The sequence below is a fragment of the Apis cerana genome, linkage group LG9, assembly GCF_029169275.1.
Source record: "Apis cerana isolate GH-2021 linkage group LG9, AcerK_1.0, whole genome shotgun sequence".
Classification (NCBI taxonomy): Eukaryota; Metazoa; Arthropoda; class Insecta; order Hymenoptera; family Apidae; genus Apis; species Apis cerana.
This window is the reverse complement of record NC_083860.1, coordinates 11,461,552-11,483,852: the sequence shown is the minus strand read 5'-3', so window position 1 is coordinate 11,483,852 and position 22,301 is coordinate 11,461,552. Positions and strand designations below refer to the sequence as shown.

Below are 22,301 nucleotides of genomic sequence, written 5' to 3'. Positions count from 1 at the left end.
GGCAATTCTAATTCGACGAACCCTTTCCCGCAAACGAAGCCAACTGGAGCGAGACCTTTGCACTTGAACGGAAACGCCTCTCGTTCTCCGACAATCGCACTACGATGCAGAAATACTCCGTCGAATCGGTCTCGTTTCAACGAAATTGCGAAACCTGTCCCTATTCCGCTACTTCACATCGAATAATGTATAATATTCCCGTTAAAATTATTACAATTATTCTTCCTCGGATATATCTATTCCTGCTGCTGCAAATTTTTCGACGACCGATCAAAAATCAAAAATTCGAACGACTGCTCCGCATTATTATCGCGCGAGTAATAAATTTCGCAAATCATAATTTCCCAATTCCCTGATCCTCACCGTTTTGTTACCCCGCTTTGTTAATTCCGCTTGATCGGTTAATCTCGTTCCTTCCGCGGCTAAAACCGTAAAAGCGGCGGGGGCGGAGAAACGAGTGGACAAAGTCCGCGATTCGCGGAGCAAAGGTAGGCGCGAAGGCCCTTAAGCCTCAATTTCGAGGGCGTGTAAATCCTCGGGGTGATACGCAATATACGCCTAATGCGGTATTATACCGTCGCGCGGGTTATCTCAATTTGCAGCCAATGCCCCCTCCCCCGTCCTTTATTCGCTTTATTTCTTCGAAATCTCCAAATCACCTTTTTCTCTCTCTCGCATTTCCTTCCCCTCTCCATTTCCTCGGCTTCCCTGCCCCGGAACGCGGCCCAATCGCGCCGCCAGCTCTGTTTTTAATCGATGTAGTTTTTAATTTTTTTAATTTCTCCGCTGCCGCGCCAAAAATGTGCACGGAAGGATGGTTAGCCGTTTCCTCGAAACGGGGTATCTGTATCTTCGAAACGCGCTCGCGTTTAATCACACTTTGGGATCGAGTAACATTACGGAATATAATAATAATATAATAATAATAATAATAATAATTGAGCGAGATATTGTTCGAAACATGGTGTTACACGTAAACACGTAGATTCTCCTGTCACTTTTTTGAACGTACGACACAACGGGTTCTTTCGTTTTGTATTTTCATTCGTGTAAAACGAAGGGAAGCGTCTCCCAGTAAGACGAAATGGATCGGTTTGTTCTGATTTATTACGTTATTGTTTCCTTGTAGATTTTAACGCTCGCGAACAGTGCAGTACGAGACATCTTATGCAGAGGAGCGGCCGTAGTATTTCAGTAACATTTATTCGCCCGTAGTACAGTGACATTTCGCTATGCAGGGCGACTATAGTATATCAGTAGCATTTTATGCAGAGCGACTACAGTATATCAATATCTTATGTAGAGCGACTATAGTTGCCCATAGTGTATTGATAGCATTTTATTCAGAGCGATTATAGTCGCACATCATCTTATATAAAGTGACTATAATCGCCTGTAATATGTCAATTATCTTATGTAGAGCGACTATGCCCATAGTATATCAGTGGCATTTTATGCAGAGCGATTATAGTCGCTCGTAATACGTCATTTTGTGCAGAGCGACTATAGTTACTTGTATATACTTACTTATATATTATAGTATATCAGTGACATTTTATGTAGAGCGACTATAGTCAATAATATCTTATGCAAGGCGATTATAGTCGCTCGTAGTACATCAGTAACATCGTATGCAGAGCAACTTAGTCTTTACTTATAGTACTTTACTTAGACTAGTTACTACTTATAGTACGTCATTTTATGCAGAGTGACTATAGTCGCCCGTAATACATCATTTTATGAAGAGTGACAACAGTCGCTCATAATGTATCAATGGCATTTTATTCAGAGCGATTATAGTTGTCCATAGAATGTCAATGGCATTTTATGCAGATTATAGTCGCCATAACGTATCAGTGGCATTTTAGTCACCCGTAATATGTTAGTAATATCTTATGCAAAGTCTATAGTCACCCATAGTATGTGAATGGCATCTTACATAGAATGACTTTAGCCGCTCGTCAATAGTCTTTTATAGAGAGCGACTATAATCGCCCATAGTGTATCAATGGCATTTTATACAGAATGATTATAGTTACCCATAGTATATCAATGGCATTTTATGCAGATTATAGTCGCCATAACGTATCAGTGGCATTTTAGTCACCCGTAATATGTTAGTAATATCTTATGCAAAGTCTATAGTCACCCATAGTATGTGAATGGCATCTTACATAGAATGACTTTAGCCGCTCGTCAATAGTCTTTTATAGAGAGCGACTATAATCGCCCATAGTGTATCAATGGCATTTTATACAGAGTCGTCCGTAATACATTATTTTATGGAGAATGACAACAATTGTCCATAGTGTATCGATGGCATTTTATTCAGAGCGATTATAGTCGTATCAGTGGCATTTCAGTCGCCCGTAATATGTTAGTAACATCTTATGCAAAATCTATAGTAGTGAATGGCGTCTTACGTAGAATGACTTTAACCGTCAATGGTCTTTTATGGAGAGCGACTATAGTAACGGAAGGGTTAATCGTCCCCTTTGTCGCCGCGATGATTATCGCGCTCGCTATAAACGGAACCGAAGAGTCGTATTTCTCCCCCCCTCCTTTCCAAGAATCGTGTTTCCAGGAAAATGGAATCGTAAAAGTGGCGATCGCGAGAGATCACCATACGTATCCGTTTTGAGAGGAAGTAAAGGGGAAGTAAAATTAATGGAATTAATGTTTTCAGAGCGAGGAGTCGCTTTCCTCGGAAGGGTCGGCCACCTCGGGTGGATCTTCGAGCTCGACGGAAGATTCTGGCAGCGAGGTCGCGTGCGACATCACTCTGATCGAGAGGCTTATACGCTCCCATCCGATCTGGTTCCTTCCTGGCATCCAAAGAGCAGGCGCTTTCCACTTGTTGCAAGGCAAAGAGGAAGGGGTGAGTGCACTTGAGCGAATCGATTAGGCGTAAGAAAATTGCAACTGATCGAAGCCCTTCTCCTCTCCCCTCTTCCCTCTCCCCCTCGTCTCGACCAATCGACAAGTTTTCCGCCAAAGCACGGTCGGCTCAAAAGCGTATCGCCGTGGAAGATATTCTCGATCCCTCCTCCTCCATTTTTCCACGAGGCAGAAAGAAGAAGAGACAGAGAGAGAGAGGGAGGGAGAGAGAATTTCGCTTAAAAGCTGCTTCTTCCGGACGAAAAATATCGACGAGCAGCGACGAGTTTTTCTCCGATTATCGCTTTTCTACTTCGCCATCTTTCTTTCCCATCCGGACGGATCTCCGTGTCTAGACTCTGGATTATTTATCCCGTGCACAATGGGCGAGATTATCGAAAATTTATAACTCGTCGTCGTGGCGATGGCCGGTGAACAACGGTGAGGAAAGAAGGCCGCGAAGTGATACGGTTCTGGAAGAAGGGAGAGCTCTGGGAGAACAAAGAGAGAGGAAATATCGCGCGACCGATTGTCCGCTTGATCGCGCCGGGAAAAACTACCCCTCGAAGGCTTGCGGGGGCTTTGATCACTCGCTGATTCCGCGAATATTTTCGCCTCCCGTATTGTTCGCTGTTGGCCGAAATGAATGCTCGGCTCCTTTTATTCGCCAACACAATTCATCGAGTATTTTACTCCGTTCGACGCGGGGGATCATCCGTTGATCATCCGCGATTCAATAAAAGTGGGATTTCTTCCGAACGTCTATCTATTTATCTATCTCCTTCCCAAGGACTCGAAATTTATCTTTTCCTTCTCTTTTTTCCTCTTTAAGCGAATTTAATCGGCCTTTGCTTCCTTCGAAAACGAAACCGCGCAACGGGGTCCAACGCGACCGGTGAACTCGTTACTGGGCGAGAAAGAAGGAGGAAAGACTTTTGCCGAGCGTCTGCATCGACCGTTTGGCAGTCGGTCGCGCCGTTGCACCCGTCGTGGCTTAATACGCGGTAAATGCAAACGGCGGACATGCCCCGACGAAATACGGCCGCCCTAAGCTTCTGGCGGCGTTCCAACCGCGCTCTGCCAGAAAATACGCATAACAAGTGGCATTGTTAGCGCGCCTCGCTGTAACGGGGTTGCGCCCGCTTTTCTCGCGCGACGCGCTCTCTCCCCCGACCATTTCCGCGTTAAACGCTGGAGGAGGAGGGCAAAAGCATTTGTCACGATTCGCGCGACAAAGTGGCTGATCTTCCTCTAGGCTCAAAAACTTGCTCATTTCTATCGAGAAACAAATAATATCTATGTAAAAATTTGTGAAATGAACCGATTATCGAATTGTTGTCGCGAAACGATTTTCTCTTCTCCGTCGATCCGTCGATCGAGAAGCGTTCTACGTACAAATAATGTATATTTAGAAATTTGCGAAAGTCGCGAATTCAATCGATCGTCGAATTCTGTCCATCATGAATTCGAAACAATTTTCTCGTCGACGATCGAGACGTTCTATGCGTGTATAAATAATATGCTATATGTAGAAATTTATAAAAATCACGAATTGAATCGATTATCGAATTGTGGAATTCTTGAAATTCTTAGAAATTTTCTCGAAATGATCGAGAAGCTTTCTACGAATAATATATACAAAGAAATTTGTAAAAGTGGCGGATTGAATCAAAGTTACGAGATATAGAGAATCGATGATGAAACAAAATTTATGTCGATATCAATCCATAATTGTTAAATCTGGATTATGGATCGTTAGATTGTCACACGTACAAAAATGCATAAATAAGAAATAATTTTAATCGTGAATTTCGACTTTGTTCCTGCGATAAAATAGAAAAATTTCACTGGACGCGCACTCTCTCGGGCCGCGAGATAACGTTAGATAAGGTTAGAACAATGTCGTTTATATTCATAAACGTCGACACAGTTTTCCATCCGAGTCTTCAGCCAGCTGGACTCCCGTTCTTCCGGTCGTGTCAGATAACAACCGATCAAACTTCTCCATCTACGCAACTCCGTACTCGCTTTCCACTTCCCGCCGCGGGCCATTGTTTCCACGCGACGTTGTTATCATCTCCGGGAACAATCGAGTCGAGCGGTCGCGTTGTCTGTCGGCCGAAATTCGCGGGGGAAAATAAAAATGCTGCCGATCTTGGAAACCGTGTCAATTCGACACGATGGGTCTAGGAAAATTTCCAACGAAACGAGAAATATTTATCTTCGAGGTATCGATCGGAAGTTGGGATTCTCGGAGAAGGCGCAAATAGAAAGTCGAAAGCGTTATCCGCGGGGTAATAAAATTCGAATTACACGGGAAACCGTGTCGAGAAGGAGGGGAAAAGCACTCTAGGAACGAGATCGGGAGTAGACCTTTGCGAGGTCGAGATCCTCTCTAGAATTATATCAAGATGGAATTGAGGTTTCCTCGTGATAAAGCCCCGTACGAAAGCAGGGTCAAGCCTTTCGTCTCGTGACTTTATGCTCCGAAACGAGATCAAGAATGGATAAAGGCTCGTGAAAAAAAATTAAGGATCGGATGGGGTCAAGATGGAGTGCCTAATGACCGGAACGGTGATAAGGATCGCGAATGTGGAAAACGGCGGATCGAGATCGGGTCAAGTGTCTGTTTCAACGTGGGATCGCATTCATCTCTCTCTCTCTCTCTCCAACCTTTCATCGTTAATTTAATCGTTTCGATTGGCCCGGGTCGAAAACCGCGGATGACGAAGCGACGATCAATCAAAATGAATCAAAATGAAGCTGGGATGGATGTTTCGTAACGAGAAAAATGTCGTCCCGTAGCCAGATACATTTTACGAGGCAACCTTCGCGACGAGCCGTATTTTTTTCCACTCCCTTTCTCGCTGAATAACGGAAAACTGGGAAGGGTGGGGCGATGTAATCAGTGGAGGGGGGACGGAATGGAAACGGCAGCGAACGAGCCGTGCTATCGTCGAGGTATTGTTTTCCCGCTGGCTCATTGTTTTCCAGCTTTGTTAATCGTCCCCCGACAGGCCCCGCGGCCGCCAACCAATTGCACAGGACCGAAAAACAATGCGGCTCGCAATTACTTCTCCATAGACGCGAGACGCCACCACCACCACTACCACACCCCCGCCATGTCGAAGCGGGAATGGTGATTGCGCGAGCCAGTGCATCCCCGGGATTGAAGAGGATTCAGGGAGGAGGGGGGCTGAAATTATCGCGACTACTGTCGATACTGTGGACGGATGGAAATGTGGAGTGGATGAGTGCTCGGTGCGCGTCCAAGAGATTTTTCTTTTCTTTCCTTTTTGCGCTCTTTCCTTCTCAATACCGACTATTTCAAGGAAACTTTTGACCCGAGAGACGATCATCCCATTTTCCTCGAAACGAGGACAAAGAAGAAAGGTATCAAAAGGTTAAAATAAACTGTGCCTCTGTAAGGTGAGTTTTTTGTCCCGGTAAAAGAGAAGAGGAAAAAAAAAGAGCAAGGGGAAAAAAGGGCAGAGCCGCGGTAAAGAAAGAAAGTCGGTCTCTTCCTGCCTTTCTTCTCTTCTAGACCTTTGTCTCGTATTACTCTGCCGAATGTCACAACAACTCGACGTTCTATCGACGCGGACGTCGACTTCCGGCTGGAAATGCCGGGGAATTATGCAATGTGTTTTATGGGTCGCGGTTTTACGCATGTCTCGATTCATTTTTATCTCTCTCTTATAAGCGAGAGCAGTTGTGACTCTTTTCTCGAAACTTGGTTGGTCGGTTGAAATTTATGGAGCGGAATAAGGAAACCGGTGGATAATAATAATAAGCGTCTCTTTCCTCTTTCTTTTCTTTCTTTTTTGTTTAGTCTGCCTTTCCATGGAATCGATTCGAGCATGGTCGAGAAAGTAAAGAGCATAATTTGTAACGTTGTATTAGAGCTACGAGTGATATAAATATTATTTGTGTGCAGATGTGTATGTACAGCAGAATGGAATAAAATTTACATATTTGGTAACAGAATTATATGAGAAAAAGATTTCGAAACTTGAAATTTTATAAATTGCAAAAATTTTCAATTTGATGCACGTACTATTGGCTGTAATATTTTCACTGTAATATTGCCTGTAACGAAAAATAACAGTCAAGTGATTTTAAATATTTTGATTGTTATTATTATTATTGATTCTTTTTTACAACGCAGAAACGATCTACAAAAATTAATTTTCTTTTCTTTAAATAGAATTATATATTTTTTAACGCATTAATCGATACGATTCGTCATTTTATATAAAAATCTATTTTACTTGTAAACATATTATACTTTTTTGGAACATTTGCGTGTAAGTTTTCTTTGCGATATTTCTCAAATAAATAATTTCAAATATTGGCCGAAATCCTATTATTTATCTTAATCCGACTAATTGCCGACGAAGATTGACAAGGATTAAAAAATATATAAGATCAATGCCATCCCGTGTTTGAATACTGGAAACTTCGATTTGTTACTAGTAATACAGGATATGCAAGAAGGTATTCACTGACAGAGACACAACATCGCGAGAAAGACAGAGATCTAATATTTTCTATCGCTTCGTTAAATTGAAAATTAATCAATTATTAGTTTTCTACTAATAATTTCTGCACTTTTAACCTTGCATTTTAAAACAGAAACTTTATGCAAGTTTCTCGTATCGATTTTAATCTGAAATTTTTTTCGTTTAATTATTCATTAACGATTAAATCCATCAAAATGGCCGCCATTGATACGCGATACGTTTTTCGTTAATTTCTCATTACTCAAATTTATTTTTATATACGAATATGTATATTTAAAACGTTATTTCCTCTTGAGCATTTACGTATCACTTTTATTCATAAATATACTTTTGTTTAAATGAATAAATTGATTTTTTATTATTCGATTACAAAAATGGAGATTTGCGAAACATTTCCTATAACAATCATCAACGAATAAATAATTAACAAAAATTTCATGCTAGAATCTTCAAGATGCAATCTTAAAAGTGCATAAATTGTTAAGAAAAAATTAATAATTGATTGATTTTTAATTTAACATCTTCGAGCGATAAAAGATTAAATATCTTCTCCGTCCTTCTCGCACAATGTTATTCTCTATCTGATGTCACGAATACCTCCTTGCATATCCTGTATTGCTAGTAGCAAGTCGAAGCTTCTTGTGTTCAAACGCGAGATGGCGTTGACCTCGGAAATTTTTCATCCGTCTAACTTACCGGCAATACGTACTGTATGTTTTTGTATCTCGTATATCCTTATATCAACCGTATGTAATACGCGTATAATAAATATACACAGTTCAATTTCATTTACCACACGTGCGTACACGTATATTTAAACATTTGTGAAATAGGAAAGTCTAATAAAATAACATTTCAACTATAAAGTCGTTATTTTAAATAAGTCTTATTATAAATCTTCTTCCGCTCTACAAATTAATAGTAATTTGTAGAAACGATGCGTATTAATCGTGACAATTCGAAAAGTTCGCGTTATCAGAATTTCAACAAGTTTTAACGATTCGCTCTTTCATTCACGTTTTTGAATTCACATTTTCTTTCAGAGAAGAAAGAAATTTTGTTTCGACAGAGTCCAAACTTTTCGACGATAAAATATCTCTGCAAGTAAAGTGTAAAAAGATTACTTGGGAAAAATTAGGTTACCAAGATTCGAATTTTTTCCCAGTTTCTTCCCATACGTCCAATTTTCAAGATCGTTATAAAAAAGAAAAAATCGAATAACGCAATCATAAGGATTTTTTATCGATCGAAAAAAATTTTCTGTTATAACTGGTCAAGAAAATTATTATATCGAGATACTAGTTTTGCACCGATAAAAAGTTCTCTTCGAAGCGTTTCCTCGATTCTCCAATCGTGCAAATCTTTTTTGCTTGCTTTAAGTTGGCACGTTGATAATTCTCTGTTTTTATTTATAGAACTTCGTGGTCCGGCAGTCGAGTCAGAGCGACACGATGGCCCTGTCCGTGCGACTGCCACCGGGAAAGGGACCGTACATCGAGCACTACCTGATCCAAGCCAACAAGGGGAAGCTGAGCTTGGAGACTAGCGAGAACAGGTTCGACAACATCCCCTCGTTGATCGCCCACTATTCTCAGTGCTGGTGAGTGGCCTCTCTTTACGTTCACTTCTTCCACTCCACCGGATACCGTCTTGTCTTCCGCTATCTCCGTTATCGCGACTTCCTTCCCATTTATTTACCACTAATCCCTTCTCACAGGATCCGAAACAGAGATCGTATCGTGATGATTAACCGGCAAATATTCGTCTAATCTGTAGCGTGGCATTTATTATCGAATTATTATTTCTTTGGCGTGCAAAAATCCACGCTCGTCGACCGAATCCAGGTGAAAGTCGTACTTACTTGGATCGTGTTCACGGATAATTTAAGCGGAGCTAATGGGTTCGGTGAAAAGTTTTTTTTTTTTTTCAAAACCGTGTTAATCCTCGGTTTTCGTGATAATCGACGTACCGTTTTTCCTTTTAATAATTCCGATTAATGATTCATGAGCGTTCCGCCCATTTACCTTTCTATCGATCCGACCCGATAACGCGATAATTGTTTCACTCTAGCCTATTTTTTCCCCGCTTCTACACTCTTTTCCTTTGTAATTAAAGGCCGGGACTTTTGCAAACGATCGACACGTTCGATAACTGTCATTAGAACGATTCGATTCGAATCACGGAATGGGTTAATCGCCGAATTAATCGACCGTTTAAAGAACTCTTTCTCCCTCGCATCGCACGAATCATCCCATCGTCTCGATTTAACTTGAAGAACGATCCTTCTCCTTCAACTGATTCGTTTCTTTGTTCGATCGAAACAGTGACGAATTGCCGGTCCAATTGACACTGCCAAGGGCGATGCGCGAGGCCAAGAATAGGCAACAGCTGTCCTCGTTGGCGCTTCTGGGTCAGGAATTCTGGAGATACCCGATGGCGAATCCAAAGCCTCCGGAGAGCAGCAGCAGCAACACGTCTAGCTTGAGTAGCTTTCGAGGCGGTAAGCGATAGAATAATTTCGACAAGGAAGCGATTTGAATAATATTCCTATCTGTTCTTCGTTTCAGGCAACAACAATTTGAACAATAACAATAATAACATTCACACTCCGACGACGGAGAGTATCGTGCTAAATTTAGCGCCCATTTCATCGCACGAAACACGTGAGTGATAGACGGATTACGTTATTTCGCCGATGAAATTAAGATCGAGGTTGGTTTATCATATTACCATCTGTTTATTCTCGCGCGCAGGAGGCTCGTCACCTACAGCGGCCTTGACGACGACGACGACGACGTTCGCCTCGTCGTTGCCCCGCCAACCTCGGCCAACTCCACCGAACACCCTTAATCTGACAACCTTCAACGAGCCTCTGGATCTGAAGAAAGAGAAACTCTCGCCAGGCGACAAACTATCCCAGAAACTGATCTCCCCCAACCTGGTTCAAAGCGTGAGATGTCCCTCCCCTGTGGTGCACAACGTGGAAAGTAACGTGCTCAGCCCGGTCCAGGATACCAAAGTCAGCTTCGAGGCGAAGGGGATGGCGGAAACGTCGAAATCGACAGTGGTCGAACTGTCCAGGACGAAATTTTCCTCCGTCACCACCTCCTCCATATCGAACTTTCATCAAAACGTGTCGACCTTGAATAATTTCTCTTGCGCCACGTCTCCCGTGCTGCCGGAAATCAGGAACATCATAGCGGAGAACCATTCATTGGGGCAGAACGTGAAGACGCCTCCACCGCCGCCCCCGAGATGGGCAAAACCCGGAATCGGGCAAAGTCAAAGTAACTTCAGCGTCACTGCCACGGTGACGTTCAATCTGAACCACACGAACGATGTCGGCAGTTCGCAGGTGATGAAATTTGTTCGAAGAGAAATTCAAATTTCTCTTGCCCATCTTGTACTGAACTTGTGAATTTCCCCTTTTCCAGAACACTCCATCGGATCCCAACACGTCTCTACTGAGCCCGCAGAGCGCCACGTCGAACAAATCTCTAATATCAAACTTCTCCGTGAAGTCACCCCTGTCGCCAACGACTCCTGTGCTCTCTCCAATGTCGAAGCTAGTCCCAAATACGGGCGTGAAGGCGCCTAACGTTCTCTCGCCGACCACGCCATCCAGCACGAGCAAGTCGAAGCGGAGGCGGGACCGGGAAGCGCGAAAGAACTCGCAGCACTATCAGGAATCGGACATCCTCGAGTCGTATTATCGAAGCTCCCCCGGGGACAAGATATCGGATTACGAGGACATCTGGAACACCACCGATCAGTCGAACCATTCCACCTGGTCGCCGAACGACAAGTTAGCGAGGAACGATGGACCCGCGAATCCTCAAGATCGATTGAGAAATTCGAACGACCGGCTGATGGTCCCGGACAGGGTTGTAAACTCAGCCGAGAGAAATTTCAACGAGCGACCGGCTACGAATGAACAGTTGATAGTAAGGAACGATAGGATGATAGTGAGAAACGACAAGTCGATCGGGAACGAGAAGTTGAGTTACAAGGAGATGACCAGCCCGGAGTTTAGCAGCTTTAAACCTGTCCAGGAGGCGAAGTTCGTGGAGCAGAGCAACGGATCACCGGAGGAAACGGGAATGGGAAGGAGACCCGACCTGTTGTCTCGAGTTTGTGAGTACATTTAATCATCAATGTGGAAAGACGGCCTCCAATCTTCCTGATCTAATTGCGCTTCTCCCTCGAGCAGGCAGCGCGAATTCCTTGAACAGTCCCAGTACGGTAACGCCGCCCAGGAATAAACTAGGTTTGATGCTGGCCAAGTCGGAGAGTAACAGCCCGTTGACACCGGAGTCGAAGCAAGGTAGCCCGTTTTATGCGGAACCGGCGGACGCGATCGCGCAAAACGCAGCGATAATACCGAGAAGACGACCTAGGAACAATCCGGCTACGAACAAGTATCGACACAGCGAGCCAGGCTGGCTGCAGACGCCTGCAGGTGCAAATTCTAACCAACTGCACCCGATCGACTGGGAGGAACCGGAGGAAACGGAGGATAAGACGCCTTTGATCTCTTCTTCCGTTGACAACCTGGCCAAACGGCTGGGTACTAAGGAGACTAAAAAGATTCCACGTGCCAAGCCTGTGCAACCACCAAAGATCAGGACCAAGGTGTTCAACGATACTTCCTGGGCTGTCGATTCCAGCTGGGAATTTATCGGTCAGCCACTCTCCTTTTCTATTTCTTTCCTCTTTTATTTTTTTCTATTTCTTCAGTACTTTCGTTGGATTGTCTCATAAGGCACGAGTAAAAGAAATAACTCGGTAACGATTGTTCCTTGTTACATGATTCTTTTTTCAAATTAAGAAAACTTGTGTACTTTTCAAATTATCATTTGTCGTTTATATGTAGAGTGAAACACGAGCAAGATGAAATCGAGACACGATCGAGATATGCCTCGTTCGTTCTTTGTTCAAGATCCGATAAATCATGAAAAAAAATTTCACGATATAATTTAATTCAAAACATGTAATAAATATTTGTCATTGAACGAGTTTGATAATGTTTGTACAGGCAACGAAGGGGACGATTGCGAACCTGACTATGACTGTGATGCGGATTACGAGGGTGATAACGTGGCCAGAAAGTTTCCGGACGAGGAGTGTGATAGGGACGTTGTTGGGAACACTTTAACCGTTCAGAGTATCATCCTCCAACGGTGAGTCTCCAATTGGATCCAATTATATTGACCGATAAGTATACCAGTATCGACAATATTTCCAATACAATAAGCCGATATTGCTGACAATGTTGAATTAACAACGTTAAAGTAAATAAATTTAAATAAAAAAAAAAAACTTTTTCTCTTCTTAAACAGACTTTAATCGTCCATCTATATCTTTCATCTGAATAACGTTCGATTACGTTTCGTCATATTTTGTCGTATGATTGTTCTTCATGATTTTTTTGTGCATGGAACAATAGGTACCCAGAGTTGTTGAAACCGCCGGACACGTCGGAGTCGCTTTACAGCGACAGGAACTCCTCGTACGACAACGTGGAGAAGAGGAACGAGAGGGAAGAGGCTGGAGACAGCAGAAAGGACCAAATCTATGACTCTTCCGAATGGGAGACGCCATTGGAGACAGACGAAAGTGACGTGGAGAGGATGAAGAGGAACAAGAGCTTCAAAGAGCGTTTGGATCCCCTTCTCTGTAAGTTTGCGTTTATATTTTATCCCCATTACGAAAAAAACATGTGATACGGAGTTATACGCTCTTGTTTCATTCTTTCTACAAGATCAACCCTTCCGTATAGAGCAATTCTAAATTTAGATTACAATTATTTAGATTACAATTGCAAATATTTGAAATTCTTCGTGAATAAATAAAACACGCTGGAGCACGCATGTAGAACATGTACTTGTGAAATTATTTATCGACAACTATCAGCATGACTCAAAGGAGCATCGAAGTGCATTGCTACGCGTGGCAAGTGTATCGGAAATCGCATCGAGAAGGTCACGACGCGAATGGCACAATAGCGACCGATCGATAAATGTGTCATAGGAAAAAATGTGAACGAAAAATGTTTGTAATATTGCGTCGTAACGAGCCGAAAAAATATAACAAGAGATTCGATATATTTATATATCATACGATATATTTATATATAATTCGCTGATGAATAAATACGATTCCTATACTCCGATTTCGTCAATCGTTTCAGAAACGGATAATGCATAATCTGTCATTATGCTAATTATTATGCTCGCTTTTCGTCTGGAAGTAGAGATAAGAGGATAAGAAGTTGATTATAGTTTCGAGATGATCTTTGTCTCCGACGCTTTTATTGTTAGAGAAGTTTATCGAAAAGTTTGTAGAAATTTGAAGTTGTGTAGAACTGTTTGCGAATGGAAGTTCAATAGAAATGAAAATAGAAAATTGAAAAATTTAGGAATGTAAAGATAAAAAATAGTGGATAGATAAAAATAGAAGATCGGAAAAGTAAAGAAATTTGGAATGTTGGAATTGGATTACAACAATCAATTAATGATTTAATAATTAACGATTTAAAATATGAATTGATTGATCTTGAAAGATCAATTGCTATAAGTTTTTTGCTATCCAAGTAACTGTGAATAACAACAACGAATGAAAACAAATTCTTTTAACGTGCATTGCAAACATTTTTGCAAATCTATTTTATACATATTTTCCATAGAGTAATAAATGGAACAAAAGATTTAGAAAGTTAGATAAAATTTAGAATTTAGAAGACCGCCCCTTAGACCCGGAATTGTGTGTCTCTTAAACCCGGAATTGTCCAAAACAGAAATGTGACAAATAGACTCTTTAAAATTCAAAAATCCAGCTAATCTAACATTTACCTACATTGTTGGATGAAAAATAGATCCTTATCGTTTCTTCGATGCATAATAATGGAAATTTTCAATAATTGTAAAAAAAAAAAGAAAAAATAAAATATTAAAATCGAATAATTTTTACAATCGATGCTGAATAAAAAAATATTGAAAAAAAAAATAATAGATATATAATTAATCCGTTATTAAATTATCGAAGAAGAAATCGATAGAATTTGCGGATATAGTAATTTGTAAAACGATACAGATCGATGACAGATCGACGTATCTCGAGACATCTGATCGTTAATCATGCACGTGAACATCCCGTGACACGTGGAAACAAAGATTCGTATTGAAAATCACACTCTGATTGAAATCGCAATCTGTCGCGTGGAAAATCAATTTCAACGCTAGTTTTGGCCGTTGATTATCTTCGTCTACTTCGATTCTTTTGTCCCCATCTTCTTTTGTTTGGTATCGACAGGTCTACCATTCGAAGGATTAATTTAAAAGGGTTGGCAGAAATTTTCCATTTCGTTTGCTCCACAGTATATTTATTGAATTATTTTTCTTGTTCTAAACAAGTCTAAACAAAGAATAAAAATTTCTATTAGAAAATAAAATAGATTTTATATTCTTTTCTATTTAATTACAAAAGGATAAATTAATTTAGCTATATTTTCCCATTAGCTATATTTTCGGAAAATTGAAACGTGAAAAATTCTTTGCTCAAAATGGAAGATTATAAGATATAAGCTTTCTGTTGTGGGCTTCAGTTGAATTTTCCAAAGTTTCGCGAAAGTGTCGATGATAGTTTCATCTTCGGGGGAGATTTACATCGAACGGAACAGCCTATAAAGCGAACGATAATGGCTGGCTTTGCCTAGCAAATTGGAATAGTTTACGAGGTGTCGGTCGTTGAAACAGCAAACTGTCGCGTGTTATCATCGTTCCCTAAATTCGAGTGCGGCATTTGTTCGAGGGGTTGTTTAATAGCCGGCTATGAAATATAATCACCGAGAATAATTTAAACGATCGTTTCACATATTTCGCGAATATTTAATCAACTGATACGTCAATCGATTGTTTAAAATAATCTTTAAAAATCGATAATATAAATATTTTCATGATAATCAATATTTTTTGCTAAAAAAGAAAAAGAGAAACAAGTAAACAAGTAAGTACTAAGTAATTCCCTTCAACTATAAATTCAAACTATAAAACTTCGACCTGAACAATTCTTTTATGATCTCTTATTCTTCGATTTCTCGAAAGATCGATCCTTAATCTTCAGGACCGTCAGAGAAGGGATCATCGAGGGACCGTCTAACTTTCTCTTCTTCCTTTTCAAATATTGTCTAAAAATTTTTTCCCCCTGTATTTTTGCCTTCCCTCCCTACCAACGCAAAGTGACAGAGGCTACCTTTCTCGATAGCGCTGTCCATTGTTCAGTGTCAATCAATCCATCGTCGGTGCAACTTCATCGAGACTCGGTCATCGGAACGATTCGAACTCTCTGTGATTATTCTTCTGCTGTGTGTTTTCTAAAAGTTGGATAAATAGTGCTTGCAAAACTTTGAACGTGATATATATCTCATTCGTTTCTAAAAATTTAAACACAGATTTGCAACCAAGAAAAATTTTTCAGTGATGTCGGTCGGGATAGATGTTCGAGTTTTAGAAGATGATGTGTGTAGTGTAACATTCGATGAGTCATAACATCTTCGAGTTTTCTTCAAACGAAAATCAATCGAAATTCGTAATTTATCTTGTCTCGAAAGCTCAGAAAGAGGTGGGATACTTCTCGAGAAACTTTTTCCCGTATATCTACCCGTAAGATTCCACAATAGCCGAGATAAGGACTCAAGGAGGCTTAAGATCATCCTGATCTGTCTGGGATTTTAATAATTTTATACGAAATTCTCAAGTCCGATAACCCTCGCGGAGCAGCAGGGTTCTTCGCCTCGAAAGCTCTTCCGCAGATAAGCCAGCCCGATTTTCAACTCGGATAAAGATAGCTGGAAAAAGAATTGCGAATGGAGAGCAGACTCGTTACTTGCGATCTCTCGTTGAAGGGATGAAAATTGGAAAATTTCGAGGTATTGATAAATATTAAAATTAAGCGCAAGCGATCGAAAAAAACGTTTTAATTCTCTAGAAGTCGATCGAATGATCGAACAAATTGTAATCATTTTCAAAATTTGAAGATTGAAAGAGAACTATTGAAATTTTGAAAGAGACTCGAAGATTTGAGGATTGAGCGAAGCAGTATTATATAGTTTTAAGCAAATTTAAAGATGAAGGAACGTAACCTGAAATTCTGGCAAATTTGGAAGGTTGAGAGCAAAGTTCAATCGATCAATTGTTCGATCGAAGTGCAAACAAGGCAAAAATTGAGAGGGAAGAACATCTTACAAAGTATAACTAAATGGTTCCAGTATATTTACAAGAAATTGCAAAGTAGCATTGCAATCTTTAAATGTAAGTGAATTGTTCTCCCTTTTTATGTTTATAAATTTAAATTCTTCAAGCATCATGAGAAAATTTGAAGAGACATCCTCTATTTGCATAATTTCTCTCCGAAATATTATCACGTGGATATTTGTCAATAACGAAAGAGAATCAAATTATTATCTTTATAACCGCGTGTACAGATAAAGTCTATTTGCAATGTTTTAACATGCTTCGCTTATTTTAGAATTCCATGTACTATTAGTAGTTCGGTAGACATAAGATAACGTGTTGCGATACCAAGTGCTTATTTACCAAGTTATCGAATTAAAAAACTTGGAATCGAATTTCTTAAATATCGGTATCAAGTTACATCCCTCCAGCGAAACTACAATGTTCATTCTTCATCTATTATCTGTTATCTGAAATACTATTTCAACATTTGCTCTCTTTATGCTCGAGACTTTATCGATATCTCGGTCAATATTACTCTTACTTCTATCGATAAAATTAATAAGCTAATCGCAAAGTGTCACGGTATGAAATAATTATCGTCTCAAATGCAATAGGGATCAACAAAAATTACGAAATAATTTTTCACAAATTTTAAGATTTTTTTAAGATTTTTAGAAACCTTTCAGTACATATCAGTTCTCTCGAATCGAGGTTTAATCATTGTATCATTCTTCGTTATAAACGAACCCTTCTGATCCAATTTTATTTTTCTGTGCAGCCCCTCCAAGATTGCAAGCCCTTAGAAACCGTGACAACGGAGGTACAGGCTCGAGCATAAGGTCGTACGCCCTTCAGTTAGCAGCGGACAAGACGACCACGTTCTCCCAAAACATTGACAATTTTATCCAATGCACGAAGGAAGGGAAAGAAGCCAGTCCACACGTGGTGATGAGAAACATGCGACAATTTATGTCTGGAATGAAGAACTACTTGGTGAAACACGGTGAAAGAGAATTCGAGAAAGAGGTGGAGAAAGAAAGGCTGAAGCTGAAGCCAAATGAATTCTTGAATTTGGACGCTATTTTAGAAGGCGTGATGATGGGCTTAGTGGTCAGACCGCTCAGAGAACACGTTTACAGATTGTTTGTCGAGCATTACGCGACTACTGGTTCATTGCAAACCCTCGCCGAGAGCATCCAGCACGCCCAGGGAAAACATGTCCAGGATCTCGGTGTTCGAGTTAGTAACCGTTTGTAGAAATGTTCATTGGCTGCCAAATGGGAGTTGTTCTAGCTTAGCTCGTAATCGTACCCACTTCTATGAGGGTAGTTCAATCGTTCCACGTGGCTACTTTTCACTGATCTATTTGCTTTACAGTTTTGATGAAAACAGGAAACATGAAAAAAGAAAAGAGAATGACAATTTTATTTATTTTTACTCGTTTTATTCATTTTATAAGAGAATAAAAGTAGGCTTTGATTTTAGCGTTGAACAATAATGATCCTCTAACTACTCTTACTTGTCTATAATGTAGTAATTTGGTGTTTTCTTAATTTTTTTTTTTTTAAATAACTCTATCGTAAGCTAGAACAATTTATAAGAAGAGTTTAATTTAATCTTAAAATGCGATAAAATTTATAACATTTTATTTATTGATCGTTTATAGCCAAAGATTATACCCCCATCGGAGTCAAGTTTAGAGCGGATCCTCAAATACATTGATCGGCTTCAGAAAGCGGATTCGCCTCTAGACAAGTTGGAAAATCTTCTAGCAGCCATTTCAGCGATTTTCAACTCCGTAAGCCGCATTGCAATCTCTTATCTCGTGTAAAGCTTCTTATTCGAGATAAGAAGAGATAAGATTTAAACGTTATTAATTATAATAATTTTTCAGGTAAAGCACGCAAATTCTGGCAGACACGTAACGCTGGGCGCAGACGATCTTCTTCCCCTTCTAGTTTGGGTATTGGTTCGTGGCAAGGTTGTGGACGCTGAGGTGGAAGCTGAGTACATGTGGGGTTTGCTTCATCCCTCTCTTCTCACTGGTGAAGGGGGATATTATTTGACGACCTTGTCCAGCGCAGTTCACGTTTTGAAGACGTTCAAGTCCAGCCAGGGAACGATGTCCACTTTAAATGTAAGTGATTTTGCCGATGCTGGTCTCTGAAACATTACAATAAATTTCAATAATTATTCATTACGCGATATTGGAAGTGCAATGGGAAGTTTTGCTATTATATTTTTTTTAAACAATTATTATTTGGATTTGTCAGGGTTGTGGAACACCAGACTGTTCATCCGTACTACGAATTTTAGTACCAGATGAACTGCATGGATCCCTGAACACCAGAACGCTACCTGTACGACCAAATATGAACACCAGAGAGATTTGTCGCATTCTTGCACATAAAATCAGATGCACCAATCCTCAGGACTATGGACTGTTCAAATTGGTCCAAGGGGAAGGTAAGAATTCATTTTGTACGATTTTTATCATTTAGAAGAGATAATTTACAAGTGGTTTTTCATTTTATCAACACATTTATACAAATTCCTTGGTATTTTTTAAATGGATATGTAAATTTTTACTTTATAACATTATAATAATTTTCATTTTCAAAATATCTATCTGAATAAAGGCACGACGTGCAATTAATATAAAAGAATTAGAAAATTAACAGATTAATTGAAGATTTATCAAATTAGTAACTAACTACAAAGCTGTAGAATTAAATGATTAGAAAAAAGCTTTAATTCGACTACTACTATTTACTAACCTGTGGTATATGGTATTCTAGATAAAACACAATGAAGAAATATTATATTATTTCATTGTTTTGTGTTATAGAAACCTTACTCGGCGATCACGAGTGTCCACAAGAGCTCTCTCACTGCCTTTTCGCTTACAAGCGGATTGACGCAAAGATAGCCTGGCCGAAAACCAGTTCTTAATAGGCGTTGCGAATAGAAGGCTATTTAGGAGAAACGATATCGATTTCGTGGTGACAAGGCTAATAAATTTCAAGCACCTGTCTTTATTGTTATTATTAGTTTCGTGCTAGCACCGTGTTTTTTTTCAATTGTTTCATTCTTTATATCTTTACACGTATGTTTGAATGGAGTATCGAATTTTTCAATGGCGAGCACAAAATCTAGCTTTTAAAATGTATACTGCCAGATGTAGCTAACTTTCGACTGATCACTGTAAAAGAAGAAAAAATTGAAAGCGACCAAGGTTTAATTTAAGAAAAAAAAAAACGTAGATCTATACTCTTGTTATGTATCCGATACTTAAATTATTGTGATCGTCATTATTATATTGGTTATTTCTTAATATTAAAAAGTACTGCCCATTTATATATATATATATGATTAATTTCAGAAAACAGATGTTTTTAGCTGCGACGATCCAAAGATATTCTAAATTATGTAGCTAGAGAGAGTGATTAAAGTGCAATCTAGTAGTGCAATGTCTAGCTAGAAACGATCTCAAAGAATGATTTTATTGAATGCAGCTGAAAAATCGAATCGAAAAGGCAGAATGCGATCGAATGGACAACGTTCGATCGCATTTAATTTACTTGCAAGCAGGTGCTAGAGAATCGAATCGGCTGAACGGGGCTTTGGCTTCGCGCAATTCGGTTCGTTTGTTAACACTGAACACGAGATCGAATAAATTTCCGCCAAACGACCGTTTCTCCTTCGTAAAAATATAAAAAAACGAAGAAAAAGAATCGTGTATTACTCAGTATTCGATATTTTGCGAAACTCTACGATAACGAAGTTACTAATTAAGTCTCGTTAGTAAAATAGGATTCGAATCGAAGGGGTTACTGAAAATTTCTCACATTAGAAAAGAAAAAAGACAAAATTTTTAGTCTTTTACTTGGAAAAAATAAATTATAAGTATTCTTCCACTTCGAAACCTACTTTACAAGAGGATATTATACGTTTTTTACGGGATGAAATCTCTAAAATAGAACAACCAAATGTCTCTCTCATGTTTTTAAATTTTATTGCAAACAATATTACGAAATGAAGTTATAGATATATAGCTGTTATTATTTTAATATTTTAATTTTTAATTATTTTTATCCAATAATTTTTATATTTTTTAATTTCATTCTGTTTCCTAATATTTTATTATAAATAAATAATTATAATATAAATAATTTTTGAACAATTTTATCTTGAATAAATTATTTATATATATATATATATATATGTATATCAAAAAAGGAAAAAAAGGGACATCTGGATGGTCTCTGTTAGGGATGATTCAAGCCTAAAGTATAATCGAATAAAAATTATAGGGAATCATTTCCCCTCTTGATACAAATTTATTATTAGACTTAGAAGCACGGAAAGCTAGTTTAGACTCTATTTTAAGTACTTTCTTGACGAGACGTTGGCGGATTATACAAGCAATTTATACTTTTAAGCGGACGTCGCATATTTATTGGGAAGTTGTACACAATATTTTACTATCACCATTCATCGAATATTTTCTTTTTTTTTTGTCGTGCGAGCGCGTGTCGCTTCTTCCTTTTTTCGAAATCTGCCAGGCTGATTTGCTTACCTAATATTATTATTATAAAAGGCTGTGGAACTAATTAATCTCACTTCAGAAATGAGTAATAAAATAATGACCAGAGTTCGATCATGTTTGTTTCCGGGGCTTGTATGGGAGATGAATGGGGGAAGGGGGGATAAGTCGTGGAGCAAATATTTTACTACTGAAACTCTCGTACAAATCAGCCTTGCAATTGTTATTATTATCTTAATAAGAAAATAAGAAAAAAAAAAATCGAAAAAAAGGTGAAAAATAACACGATGTGTAGCCCTCGATGATACGTGTAATGATAATAATTATTAGCGATTTATAAATGTACATTTCTCCTTTATATATGTCGTACCTAATTTATTACGAAGCGAATTTTTAATACCCGTGTAATGTCGTAATTAATAATCCCCTTCAGCATTGAACGTGCTTTTCGATTTCCCCCGAATTCAATTGATTACGATTAATCGTAACGTTAATGCTTCTAATATGCTAGTCAAGCCGATACAAATCAGAAGTTCGTAAAAGAATACCGTTTCTCTCTCTCTCTCTCTCTTCTTATTCTCTATTTTCTCTCTCTATTTGTCCCCTTTCGTGAACGTAATATCTCACGTGATAGTTTCCACTTTTTGAAAAAGAAAAAAAAAATATCATTGATTATCAATTATGCTCATCTTTATTACCGATTATCGATTATTATTAATATTGTAACGTGTAACACTATGCTCAATAAAAACTTTTCTATAATTTGAACAAGTGGGTGGAATAATGCTAATGTGGTCTAATGAATAATTACGTAATAAATTTTTTTTTTTTTTTTTTACAGTAATTTGAATAACTGTACGATTAAGAAAGAACAAAATAGATTTCTTTATTCAGAATAATTATAAGATTTAATAAAAAGTTAACGATATGTTATTATATTTGCATTAAAATTTGCATAAAATTTTTTCATTTTGGTATTATAAAAGCGCGTACTCGTGTCGTCTGACAATTAAGATGTCCGACAAAATATTATCGATAAACAAGCTGTCGATATTTATAACTACGTTTTAACGCTATAAATAACTTATCCAATCCTATCAGCTTATAGTGTTGAGAATGAGA

General features: G+C 38.9%; 1 protein-coding gene and 1 long non-coding RNA gene across 13 annotated transcripts in view; one reads left to right on the top strand and one right to left on the bottom strand.

The window, feature by feature from the left end:
* Window positions 1–20,855, top strand: part of LOC108000547 (protein sprint) — a 122,972-nt gene extending 102,117 nt beyond the window's left edge. For all 12 annotated transcript variants that reach the window (XM_062079679.1, XM_062079681.1, XM_062079680.1 and 9 more), the window contains 14 exons: window positions 2,687–2,878; window positions 8,816–9,000; window positions 9,725–9,900; window positions 9,968–10,063; window positions 10,154–10,755; window positions 10,835–11,534; window positions 11,611–12,081; window positions 12,436–12,580; window positions 12,847–13,076; window positions 17,412–17,872; window positions 18,300–18,431; window positions 18,528–18,770; window positions 18,907–19,099; window positions 19,482–20,855. In XM_062079679.1, the coding sequence (XP_061935663.1) occupies window positions 2,687–2,878; window positions 8,816–9,000; window positions 9,725–9,900; window positions 9,968–10,063; window positions 10,154–10,755; window positions 10,835–11,534; window positions 11,611–12,081; window positions 12,436–12,580; window positions 12,847–13,076; window positions 17,412–17,872; window positions 18,300–18,431; window positions 18,528–18,770; window positions 18,907–19,099; window positions 19,482–19,585 (3,930 nt within the window). In that variant the 3' untranslated portion in view covers window positions 19,586–20,855. The remainder of the gene's footprint in view (window positions 1–2,686; window positions 2,879–8,815; window positions 9,001–9,724; window positions 9,901–9,967; window positions 10,064–10,153; window positions 10,756–10,834; window positions 11,535–11,610; window positions 12,082–12,435; window positions 12,581–12,846; window positions 13,077–17,411; window positions 17,873–18,299; window positions 18,432–18,527; window positions 18,771–18,906; window positions 19,100–19,481) is intronic.
* Window positions 18,056–19,535, bottom strand: LOC133666710 (uncharacterized). Its single transcript, XR_009831213.1, has 2 exons — window positions 19,411–19,535; window positions 18,056–18,796 (listed from the first exon to the last, which is right to left on the bottom strand). It is a non-coding gene; the product is annotated as an uncharacterized LOC133666710 (long non-coding RNA).
* Window positions 20,856–22,301: the final 1,446 nt, after the last annotated feature.